Raw genomic sequence first — 12,689 nt, forward strand, 5'->3', positions numbered from 1 at the left:
TTCCAACTCTTTACTCCTGGTAATATCTGTCTTTGAAGTTGAGGTGTGTTTCTTATATGCAGCAGAAGGATGGATCCTGTTTTCGTACCCATTCTGCTAGCCTGTGTCATTTTATATGTGAATTGAGTCCATTGATATTAAGAGATATTAACTAGCAGTGATTGTTAATTCCTGTTATTTTTTTGGTGGTAGTGTTTGTGTGTTTCCCTTCTTTGGGGTTTGCTAGTGTGAGGTTATCTGTTGCCCGTGTTTTTGTGGGTGCAGCTAACTTTCCTGGGTTTAAGTTTTTCTTCTAGTACTTTGTGTAAGACTGGATTTGTAGATAGGTATTGGTTAAATCTGGTTTTTGTCATGAAATATTATTTTTTCTTCATCTTTGGTGTTTGAAAGCTTTGCTGGATGTGGTAGTCTGGGCTTGCATACATGGTCTCTTAGTGTCTGCAGCACATCTGTCTAGGACTTTATTTCAGAGTTTCCACTGAGAAGTTGGTTGTAATTCTGATAAATCTGTCTTTATATGTTACTTGATCTTTTTTCTTTACAGCTCTTAATATTTTTTCTTTATTCTGTATGTTTTGCTTTCTGATTATTATATGGTGAGGGGACTTTGTTTTTGATCCAGCCTATTTGGTGTCCTGTAAGCTTCTTGTACCTTCATAGGAATATCCTTCTTTAGGTTGGAAAAGTTTTCTTCTATGATTTTGTTGAATATATTTTCTGTGTCTTTGAGCTGGAGTTCTTCTCCTTCTTCTACCCCTATTATTCTTAGGTTTGGCCTTTTCATGGTGTCCCAGATTTTATGGATGCTTTGTGTTAACGATTTTTTGGATTTAACATTTTCTTTGATCAATGAGTCTATTTCCTCTATTGTATCTTCAATGCCTGAGATTTTCCCTTCCATCTCTTGTGTTCTGTTGGTTATGATTACATCTGCAGTTCCTGTTTGTTTACCCAAATTTTCTATTTCCAGAATTCCCTCAAATTGTGTTTTCTTTCTTGACCCTATTTCCGTTTTCAAGTCTTGAATCATTTGAACTGTTGCTTCACCTGTTTTTTTTTGTTGTTGTTTTTTTTTTTGTTTTGTTTTCTGTTTTTGTTTTTGTTTTTTTTTTTTTTTTACTTTTTTTACTTTCTTTAAGAGATTTATTGATTTCTTTCAAATTTTTATCTGTCTTTTCCTCCATCTCTGATGGAGGACAGTTATCTGTCTATGTTAATTTCATTGGTTAATTAATAAAGAAAACTGCCTTGGCCCTTTAAGAGAACAGAAAATTAGGTAGGCGGAGTAGACAGAACAGAATGCTGGGTAGCAGGAGTGGGGAGACGCTTCAGGCAGTCGCCATAGGCAGTCGCTATGCTTCTCCTCTCCGAGATGGATGCAGGTTAAGATCTCTCCTGGTAAGCAAGCACCTCGTGGCGCTACACAGATTACTAAATATGGGTTAAAGGAAGATGTGAGAATTAACCAATAAGAGGCTGAACCTAATGGGCCAGGCAGTGTTTTAAAAGAATACAGTTTCCGTGTAATTATTTTGGGTAAAGCTAGCTGCACAGCCCCCGCTGCTCCACTCTACACATCTCTTTAAGAGAATTTTTCATTTCCTCTTTAAGGATCTCTATCATCTTCATAAAGTTATATTTAGGGTTGTTTTCTTCTGCTTCTGGGTTAGGATATTCAGGTCTTCCTGTTGTATGGCCACTGGGTTCTGGTGTTGCCATGCTGCCCCTTAGGTTGTTGAATGAATTTTTGCATTGTGCCAACCATCTCTTCCTCCAATTGGCGCAGGCAGTCTCTGCCTCTTGGGCCAGTCCTTGCAGTTGGTGTCTGTGTGCCAGGAAGATACTGAGGGATGGGTGGGCTTAGGGGTGGAGTGGAACTTGTAGATTACAGGGTCTGATCAATGCCAAGTTGTTAGAGCAGCCTGCCTGAGGGAGGCAGCTAGAGCAGCTGAGATGGGTGGGGGAGGGGCCCGGGGTTGTGGACCAGGATTGAGGGTCTAGAGACTGTCCAGCTAGAAAGCTGGTCACTTTCCTCTTGGTCCTGTCTGTGCAGTCGCAGTCTGTGCCTCAGAGAGCGGCAGAGGTTGCGGGGGATGGGTGTGTTTGGGAGCAGAGTGAGGCTTGCAGGGTCCCGTAGATATGGGGATATTGGAGCAGTCTGCCTGCAAGCCACCTAGTGAAGCTGAGGCAGGTGGGCAAGGAGCCAGGGCTTTGCCCCAGGCCTACAGACTAGAGATTGGGCTGTCCAGCTGGGGAACTGGTTACTCCCCTCTTGGTCTGCTCTGTGCAGTCACAGTCTGTGCCAATTTTATTTATTTATTTGTTTGTTTGTTTGGTTGGTTGGTTGGTTTTTTTTTTGGTTTTTCGAGACAGGGTTTCCCTGTAGTTTCTAGAGCCTTTCCTGGAGCTAGCTCTTGTAGATCAGGCTGGCCTCGAACTCAGAGATCCGCCTGCCTCTGCCTCCCGAGTGCTGGGATTAAAGGCGTGCGCCACCACCGCCCGGCCTTATTTATTTTTTAAAGCACCTGTATCCTTCTTTATTACTTAAAGCAATTTTAAATTTAAATGTATTTTGATCAGATTCTTCCCCTCCCTAAAGTCCTTCCAGATCCTCACCCCAATACTTACCCTAAGTTCTTTCTGAAAAAATGAACAAAAGCCCAGTACAACCACAATTTCCCCAAACCAAGAAAACAAATTAAACACTACCACCCCAAAATAAACAACACCAAATGAAAGCACACACACACACACACACACACACACACACACACACCTATGTGTAGTCCATCATACATTGGTCATTTACTCCTGAACATGAGGCCTACCCTGGAGTGGCTTATAAACCCAGTGTCACTCCACTGGAGAAAACTGATTTTTACCTTCTCCAGCAGGTATAAAAAATAGTTCAGATGTTAACCTTTGCCCTAGTTTTCATTCATTTATTCGTTCATCAATTCACTCATTAAAAAATAAAACAAAATAAAATATAATAAGATAAAACAAAAACAATCCCATCAAAGTTGGACAAGACAAAGCAATAGAAGGAAAAGAGCCCAAGAGAAGGCACAAGAGTCAGAGACTCACGCGGTCACACACTGAGGAATCCCATAAAAATACTAAACTGAAAGTCAGAATACAGACACAGAGGGTCTGGTGCAGAGCTGTGCAGGCCCTGGGCATGCTGCCTCCATCCTGCTGAGTTCACGAGAGCTTTGCTCATGTTGATTTAGAAGGCCTTGTTTTCTCGTGTCCTCCATCCCCTCTGGCTCTTACACTCTTCCCACTTCCTCTTGGGGCGGGGTCATCCCTGCGCTCTGAGGGGAGAGATGAACGATGAATGAGAGCTTAAAGAAGACATCTTGCCCAGTAATGAAGATTGGGGTGTAGGTCTCTCCAACAACGGCATCATTTTCTTTCTCACCCTCATCCATAATGGTAATCACGCTTTCATTTTGAAAATTTGAGTAAAACTATAAAGAATTGTGTATTGATGTCATAAAGTTTGGGGGAGAGGAGGTGGCAACACACAGCACATTTTAAAATTCTAATTCCGGGAACTCGTCCTTAGGAGAGAGGCAAGCGTCTGGACACAGGGACGGTATGAGGATGCAGCAGGCTAGTTAAGAGCACAGACTGTACCTGGGTGGTCACCCTCCACTGCTGCTCCACTTCCTGCCATGTGACCTTGGCAGCCCAGTGAGCTTTTCTGTGCTCTCTTCTTGTATAAAATCAGGGTGATCGTACTCTTTATGTCGCAGGACTTTTGAGGCTCACATTAGCCAATGTATTTCAAATGTCTGTACCTGGCGTGGTGCTTGGCTCAGAATGAGTGTCAAGCACACCCTCATTCTAAGGGGTTTCATTCTAGATGCATACGAGTGGGCATACTGATTTAAGTGTGATTAACGTAACATCCCTCCCTTTGACACATGGAGAAGTGTGCAGTAGTTTCTGTATTCAAGTAAGTGTTCTTTAAAATAAATATGTATATGTTATATTTTCTCCTAGAAAGTGAAAACACTAGAAATCATTAGGTCATGATGAAACTTCACACATAAATTCCATGTAGTAAAAGTGTTGTGTCGATAAAACCATGAGGCATCCTTAATGTTGAGTGATTTCTCTTTTTCTTTTAGACTGATGATTATTTGAAATATGTGGTCGACATGGTTAAAACAAAGTAAGTATTTTCTGATAAATTTCAGCATCACTCGCTCTTTATTTTTATGGTATACTCTTTCCTGTCCAATTGTATTATTGTTTATTGATTGTATTCTCTTTAGTGACTCCGAGCCACAGAAAGTGAGCCTGTGGATTTGCCTAGTTTGTGGTAAAGTTGAGCACAGAATTTTTCCTGAGTTTGCAGACTTCTCACTGGGATTCACTTTTTCTTGCTGTGTCTGACCCCCCCTGCAGATGGGGGAAGGAAGGGATGAGCCCTCTCTACGGGTGCAGTAGACTTCCTGGGGCAGATAAGAGCAGAGAGCTGGTACCTGGCACAGACTCCATCAGAAAGGCGGGAGGTCAAAAGAGCAACGTGCAAGACTTTCGGAACCTTAAGTGCATTGGGAGCAGAGACAGTTGGGGTTAAACAGGGAGGTGGGATAAGCCATGGAGAGATGCTGTACAAAGCTGAGGGGTTTGCAGTTTTCTATTGACCAGAGCCATAAGCCCGGCCACTGAGCTGAGTCTGGCTTGCAGGAGTGACCCAGCAGTGGCTCATTCTGTCTTGGTTTACTCTGTGAAGTAGTTGGCATGGATAAGGCAAAAACAAGTGGCTGTGGACTTGTCCAGATCACAAGCAAAAAGGAAAAAGAAAACTGTTATCCCTTGTATGCGAACACTTGGGATTTGCTCTATAGTTTCAGAGATACCATCAGTGGGGGCTGCAGAGATGGCTCAGCTGGTAAAACGCTTGCCTTGCAAGCCTGAGGACCAGAGCTCAGATCTCACATTAAAAAAAAATGCCACGTGGGCATAGTAGCCCCCCTGTAATCCAGTGGGTAGGAGGTGAAGAGGGAACCCCCTGAGCAAGCTGGCTGCTCAGGCTCACTGAGTTGGTGAGCTCTCTAAGCAAAGCAACCCTACCCTGCCTCAATGCGTGAGGTGTGGGGAAACCAAGAAAATAGCTAACATCAGCCCCAGGCCGCTTCAGAAACTGCTGTGTGTTGTAGCTGAAAATGGAGACTGAGAAAATTGTGTGAGATGATTTCAGAGGCGATTGGTAATAGTGTTGATGCTGATGCAGGGCACTTTGATTCTAGTGTTGGTAATAGTGTTGATGCTGATGCAGGGCACTTTGATTCTAGTGTTGGTAATAGTGTTGATGCTGATGCAGGGCACTTTGATTCTAGTGTTGGTAATAGTGTTGATGCTGATGCAGGGCACTTTGAGCAATTACTTTTTAAATTGTGACAATGCAATAAATCAATTATTTTATTTTATGTGAGTTAATATGTATGTATATCGGTGTGGTGTGTGTGTGTGTGTGTGTGTGTGTGTGTGTGTGTGTGTGTGTGTGTATGACCTGTATGCGTGCAGAGGCCAGGGGAGGACTTCAGGCACCTTGCTTTATCGCTCTCAGCCTTATTCCTTTTGAAACGGAGTGTTTAGCTAGACCTGGAGCTAGACTGATAGCCAGCAAGCCCAGGAATGCTCCTGCCTCTGCCCTCCAACAGTGCCAGGGTCACAGGAATGAACACAGCCCTGCCTGGTTTTCCGTGGATTCTGAGATCCAAACAGGTGGTCGTGCTTGAACAGCATGCAGTTTTACCCTGTGAGCCACCTCCGCAGCTCAGCTCCATCATTCAGATGAACACATTAAAGAATAAATGAGTTCAAAATGTGGTGATGAGGTTTGGACTGTGTTTTGTTGGCAGTCCTGGGTTCAGTCCCTAACCCCCAAATTTCTCTGATTGTTTCTCAGTTGTTACATGTCAGTTAACATGAATACATAAATTTCAATCCATGTTTAATTTCATACCCTTTAGCTAAAGCATTTTGTCCATATTTTCTGGAGTAATGAGGAAGGATATTAGATTTTAATTGATCATAAATTTGGAACTGCTCAATAATTTTTAAAGCACTAATGTTATATACATAAAACCTTATTGGGACTGAACATGGCTGTATTTGATACAAAACCATATCACTTCACAGCTTCCCCTTACATATTACCATGAAGGGGACTGTTGGTCTATAATGGTGGCTGTCAATTCTGCAATAGTCACTTCAAGGACTTCTGATGTAACATAAACTCATAATCCAGAAATGTTTCAAAAAGATCCTAGCAAACTGTCACCACCCAGGATTACAAAGGACTACATCTCTCTCCAACAGTAAGGGGAAATTAGACCACCAAATGGGAAGATTTGACTTTGGTGCCTTAGGAGGATTTGGGTGTTGTCTGCAGTGTAAACTTCATATTAGCCTCCACAGTCCAAGATTTTCCACGACTCTGGATGCTGAAATCTCATGCAATCTTCATTTGCCTACACTGCACACAACTCCTATATATGCCTCTAAGGTGTAAATTTCATTTTAAAATTAGATACTCTGTTACTTGTCTTTATTTCCAGCCAAACGTAACTCCCCAGTCTGTTCTCTACCAGCAGTTTCCACTCTCTGAGGAAATACTAGAATTCATCCTTATAAATTTTACATTAGAAGGTGGATGGAGCAGCAGACTATATAATCCTGGTACTTTGGAGGCAGAGGCAGGAGGACAGCCATAGCCACTGTTAAGACGTCCATACAGCCCAGTGGGCAGTGGAGGCGAGTCAGGCCAAGCCTAGCTAGACATTTAGCCTAACTTCAGAAGCTGCGCTGTTGTTGAGCAGGGCTCTCAGTAAATGGAAATATATCCTTTCGGAAAGTGAGCCACTGCCTCCGCAGTGAGCCCCTGCAGTGAGCTGCCACAGTGAGCTGCCCGCAGTGAGCAGCTGCACTGAGCCCCTGCAGCGAGAGCCCCTGCAGCGAGCCGTAGCAGTGAGCCACCGCAGTGAGCCCCTGCAGTGAGCTGCCACACTGAGCCCCTGCAGTGAGCTGCCCACAGTGAGCCACCGCAGTGAACACTGCACTGAGCCTCTGCAGTGAGCTGCCGCAGTAAGCTGCCTGCAGTGAGCTGCCCACAGTGAGCTGCTGCACTGAGCCCCTGCAATGAGCTGCAGCAGTGAGCTGCCCATAGTGAACCGCTGCACTGAGCCACTGCACTGAGCCCCTGCACTGAGCCACTGCAGTGAGCCCCTGCAGTGAGCCGCTGCAGTGAGCCACCGCAGCTGGCAGTGGTTTCCTTCTAGCAGCTTTCTTATTGTAGACCCTTCTCACTCCTCCTGACTGTCAAAAGATGCCTTTGACTAGCTTAAGAAAATTCACAGTATCTATAATCCAGTGGGAAATTTATTTTACACTTTGCATTCTAATTTTCAAATTTTTAATTTATTTTTCTGTGTTCATGTTGTGGGGCATACATGCCGCAGTTGGGGCATGGGGGTCAGTGGACAACTCTGGGATAATTGGTTCTCTCTTCCACTTTATGTGAGCTCCAGAGATGGCCCTTGGCTCGCTGGGCTTGTGGGACAAGTGTCTTTACCACTGAGCCATCTTGCTGGCCCGTAGATATTAGTCTTTTTCAAAAATATATCTTTCATTAGCTTATAAATAATTTGCTTAGGAGATAGTATTTGTATGTTGTTGGTATCAGGAAGCAACCTGTGAGATAATCCAAATCCGTACATTATGTGGACATGCATAAAGAAGGTATTTTTAAGTATTTACATTACTTTGGTAAGTTAAGATATTCAACTATATTGGGTATTCCACCTCCCTATACTTCTATTTCTAGATTCAAAAGACAAGTGCAATCTGGGTCCTTGGAAGTCATTTCAATACCCACCTTTTTTTATCCAAGTGTATTACTGGGCAAGAAAACAATGGAGGACTCGGAAAGGTAGGTCAAAAAATGGAGCTGAAAGAACTGATGTCCTGGGACGGACGCCTGGGAGATAATGACCCACAGTGTCTTGACACAGGGAAGCCAGCTCCTACTGACTTGCAATGGTTGCCTGTGAATCACATTCTGAGCCCTGGTCCAGAGACATTTAGTTGGTAGCATGAAATCAGTCATAGTATTATTCCATGAAAACAGGCAGAAGATACAGATGATACCCACGAGGAGGGGCCGTCCTGCCTGTTCTGAGTCGGTTGGCAGCATCTGCCAGCACCCCGCTGAGGGTGCTCTGCTTGTGTTTATAGACAGTGATGAGCAGAAACACAGCGAAGGGGGGGGGGAGCCTGGCATTGGAGCTCATGGCTCCTGGAACCTGCTCCCAGCTTTCCATACCCTCGTCATTTTAGACAGGTAAATTGACCCTTTCCCCCTAATTGCCTCAATTTTACTGATATGTTCAACGAAATAGTATATATACACAGCGTTTCGTAGACAAACAGATCACTTGTAAGTTACAAGAACAAAATGTGACAGCATTTATGAAGGAATATTAGGAAGTTGAAACCTTTGTATGTAGTCAAATGATTGTATATTTCTGGTAATAAATACAATATTATGGGAAATGTATTGAGTTGATTTAAAAAAAATAATTTGCTGATACCCATTGGAAGCCTGCCCCTTTCTGAGTGAATACGGAGAAAGGGTGGACTAGGAGGGGTTGCAGGAGGAAGAAGAAGGGAGGCTGCGGTTGGCATGTAAAATAAATTAATTAATTAATAAAAAATAAAGATAAAAGCTTGCCAGGAATCTCAGGGGAAGTCCCTTCCCTGAGAACCTATTATATGCCCACATTATATGTTATTATATCATATGTGGTGTGTTTGAATCTCAAACTACATAAGCATTTTTGTTTATCCTTATTAGTGTCCGACTCTGGAAGTTGCCCAGACCTTTGCTGTCCCTTTCTTCTTCTGTCTTCTCCCTGAAAGCCTGGGCGCCGTTCTCCCCACCTCCATCCCTCTACCATAGCCTGGTTCAGGTCTGCTCTAGCATGGACTCTCTTGCTCAGTCTGCCTCCTCAGACTCACTTGCTGTGGTCAGAAGACTCTGTCTTCCATATGAGATCAAGCCCAAAGCTCCCCACATGTCTGTCATAAGACATCCTTCATGCTCTGGTTGGTCTCTGGCACTGTATTTCAGCTGCATGCCGTACCCTGGCTTTCTCTGTTCCACCTTTCTGCTCTTCCCATCTTGTTGTACAAAGATCTTCACTGTTAATGACTTAGCCCAGCACAATCTCTTAATAGTCAGTGAGACCCTAGGGCAAGAACTGCTTGTGTCTTGTAGCTGCAGGACATGGCCTAGTGCCCTGCTTGCTGACAAAGTACAATAAGATTTCTAAATACTTTCGTGTGATCGAGAAAGGCTGCCTTAGTTTGCTGTTGTCATGGTGATGAAACACTGACCGAAGCGCCTTAGCGGAGCAAAGGGCGCATTTGTGCGGAGTCCCACATCACAGTCCATCCCTGAGGCGTGCCAAGGCGGGAACTCAGAGCAGCAACAGTAACCAATGGGGGAACGCTGCCTACCGGCTTCTTTCCAGCGCTTTGCCTTGCTCTACTGACTAGGACCACCCAGGTGTGGTGCCGTCCACAGTGGACTGGGCTCCCCAGCAGCAACCACTAATCCAGAAAACACCCCCACAGTTGCCGACAGGCCAATCTGATGGAGGCATTTCCTCAGTTGAGTTGGAGTCCTCTTCCTAAGGGACTCCAGTTTTTGTCAAGCCGACAGTAACTATTGCCTAAATAAAAATTTAGCTAAAATGTAAAATACCTGGTCTGTGCTCATTCTAGTTTAGCAGAGGGAGGTATTCCCCACTCGATAGAGAAGCTCTTTAGTATAACTTTAGTATAAATATATTTCTTTTTATTTGCTGTCTGTACAGTTACATCAGAAATGTAAAAGTGCTATTCAATCACTGAATAGGCTTATAAATTAATCTGCTGTAGTGAACATTAATAGATTTTATTCTTTATTTTTAGTTGGCAAATGAAACAAGCTTTGGATTTTTGTGTTTTGATGCTGTATGCCCGACCTAAGGCCACGTATTATTTACAGGTGAAAACTTAGTATACATGAATTAGAAACGGAAGCTTTACTGTTTCAATCCTTCCTTTAATTCCTTTTCTCCTTGGGTTTCTCTGCCTTAGTCTGTAGCCAAGCAAATAGGAAATATTTAAAAAATCAATATTCCCAAAGGAACCTTAAGATTGATTATATCTTCTTTCTGTGTTCGCTGTAGCAGAGGGAATTCAAGTCAGAGGACACAAACAATAAAGAAACTGTAAAGTTCCTGGGAAGACATGGAAATCGCCTGTGTGCATGTCTAAGCCTTATTGTAGGTTATGTCGTGGACCTACCCAGATGGCCACCGCAGCCCGCCTCTCACTTTGTGATGGCTCTGTTCCCTACTGCCTTGGTGACGCTGTAGAAATGAGTCCATCGTGGGTCAGTCACTTCAGATTGCCGCATTGCGGCGGCATGCGTCCTGTAATAAGCACAAACCTCACCACAGAGGAAAACATGTGCTTGTGAAACTTTTCAGAATTATCAAGAGAGGGCAGGGAGAAAGCGAGAGACAGGCAGAAAGCAAGATCTTTCCTGAGACTGGAGGAAAAACAGCTCCTCTCGCGCAGTGGCGAAGCAGAGGGGTGTCAGCCGCAGCCCGGTTCTTTCCATCCTGGGACAGCAGTTCTTGTTTGTGCCCTCCTGACGTGGCTGATGTGGGAAACGCCTTAGTCTTAGGACCTCACATCGTGTTTCTAAAATCAAGAAAGACAGCTTTTGCCTCACCTACTTTCCTTCCATCATCCTTCTGACCGGCCAGGGGTGGGTGGGAATGGCCAGCTCCTTCCTGCCACCTCTCACAAAGGCCCATGGGAGCTCCAGATAGAGCCTGGCAGCGTGTGACACGAGGAGGTAGGACCTTTGGGGTATGATTTGGTCCCTAGGACAGAGTCCTGATGATGGATTGGTGTTTTCAGACAGGCGGTCTCTTCTCTTTGTCAGAGAACACAGTGAGACCGCCATGAAGACCGGGCCTCAGCAGCCCCCTCGTGTACTGGCACCTAGAGTCCAGAACCGCTAGCATTAACCAGCTTTACGGCTGTGTATAAGCCAACCTGTGAAATAGTGTTCTAACAACCAGAAAGGAGTCCAATCATCTTAGTGAGAAGCTAAAATGTTGATGAGAATTAAAACGCATGCAAAGGAGTCTCAAAGGGGACTTAAGTAGAATGTTCTGGGCCAGCATTTAGGAGAGAAAAAGACACCTTTGTGTCTGATTGATCTCATAGCCAAAGAATGAGCTTTGGCTAACTGAAAGTAGCCTTACTGGATTGAACTGAAGATTATTATCCTGTCAAAAACATTTCCAGTGTGCTATATTGAAAGTATTATTTTTTGTCTTTGAGATATTAATTTAACAAAATTCATTGGCGGTATTAATGCTGTTTTTTTGGTATTTGCCTTTTTTCTCTAGCTAGAAGACGATATCATAGCAAGAAAGATGTATTTTACAAAAATGAAAGATTTTGTAAACAGTCTCACTTCGGAAAATTGGTTTTATATTGAATTTTCAGTGCTTGGATTTATAGGTAAGCCTAGTCTATTGTGTTGAATCATGTTGGATTAAGCTCACTTTCTTTTCTTACTAAGGTGGGCTCTTGTTATGTAGCTCAGGTTGGCTTTGAACCCTCAACCAGGCTGGACCTCAAAATCTTAATTCTTCTGGCTCATCCTCAAGTACTGGGATTATGGGTATGTGCCAACATTCTCTGCTTAGTTTGCTTTTCTGTCTGTCTGTCTGTCTGTCTGTTTAGCACAAAGTAGTCTTAAAACTTTTAAAGAACGTATTAAATAGTGTGATATAATACTGAGCGGAAAGGTATGGCCTGATTCCTGTATGGATAATACGGTTTTAATGGTAAAGCCAGACTGGCACACCTGAATTGTAATTCAGGTAACAAATTTTGGTCATTTTTTTCTAGGTAGACAACATAAATGAGCAAATTAACATGTGTACACATATTATAAAAGCATAAAATTGGGTGCTGTGAGTATGCACATGTTCAGTGACAAGTATGTGCTGTCCCCATTCCATGCAGAAGGATGTGAGGGTCTCTGTGGACAGTATGTTCTCAGCACATGCTAGACTCCAAGTCCTAGCCTCATACCTCAACCAGCAAACCAACCGATTAAAAATCCAGCTGGTTCTCAGAGAAATGAAGTTGCAGGCAAGGGAATTCAGGGCTATGGGAGTGTAGTTAATAATGGTACTTAATTTCCAATATGTCAAAGTTGCAGCTCTTAATATAGAAGTGACTTAGTGACCGGGGGGGGGGGCGGTGTTCAGTTGGTAAAGAGCCTGCCATGTAAACACAGGGCCCAAGTTTAGACCCCAGAACCTCTATACACACCAGGCATGGTGGAGGTGCCTGTACCAGCTTTGGGAAGCCTCCAGAGAGGCAGATCCTGGAACTCACTGGCCAGCTCACCTGAGTTAATGAGTGGCAGGTTCCGAGAGAGACTTCTTCTCAAAACACAAGGTAGGGAATGATCAAGGAAGACTTCAAGATATTGACCTTGGGCCTCCCTGTGCATGTGCGCATGCATGCATGTGGACACACACCACATGTATACACAAAAACACAATAGAAATAGTGTGTGAATTGTA

General features: G+C 43.8%; 1 protein-coding gene across 1 annotated transcript in view; it reads left to right on the top strand.

Moving 5' to 3' along the window:
• Nucleotides 1-12,689, top strand: part of Mgat4d (MGAT4 family member D) — a 47,186-nt gene that overhangs the window by 11,729 nt on the left and 22,768 nt on the right. Inside the window, exons 5-8 of the mRNA XM_038312326.2 lie at nucleotides 4,140-4,183; nucleotides 7,847-7,951; nucleotides 9,997-10,072; nucleotides 11,496-11,610. Coding sequence (XP_038168254.2) covers nucleotides 4,140-4,183; nucleotides 7,847-7,951; nucleotides 9,997-10,072; nucleotides 11,496-11,610 — 340 coding nt within the window. The remainder of the gene's footprint in view (nucleotides 1-4,139; nucleotides 4,184-7,846; nucleotides 7,952-9,996; nucleotides 10,073-11,495; nucleotides 11,611-12,689) is intronic.

Source organism: Arvicola amphibius, chromosome 15, assembly GCF_903992535.2.
Source record: "Arvicola amphibius chromosome 15, mArvAmp1.2, whole genome shotgun sequence".
Classification (NCBI taxonomy): Eukaryota; Metazoa; Chordata; class Mammalia; order Rodentia; family Cricetidae; genus Arvicola; species Arvicola amphibius.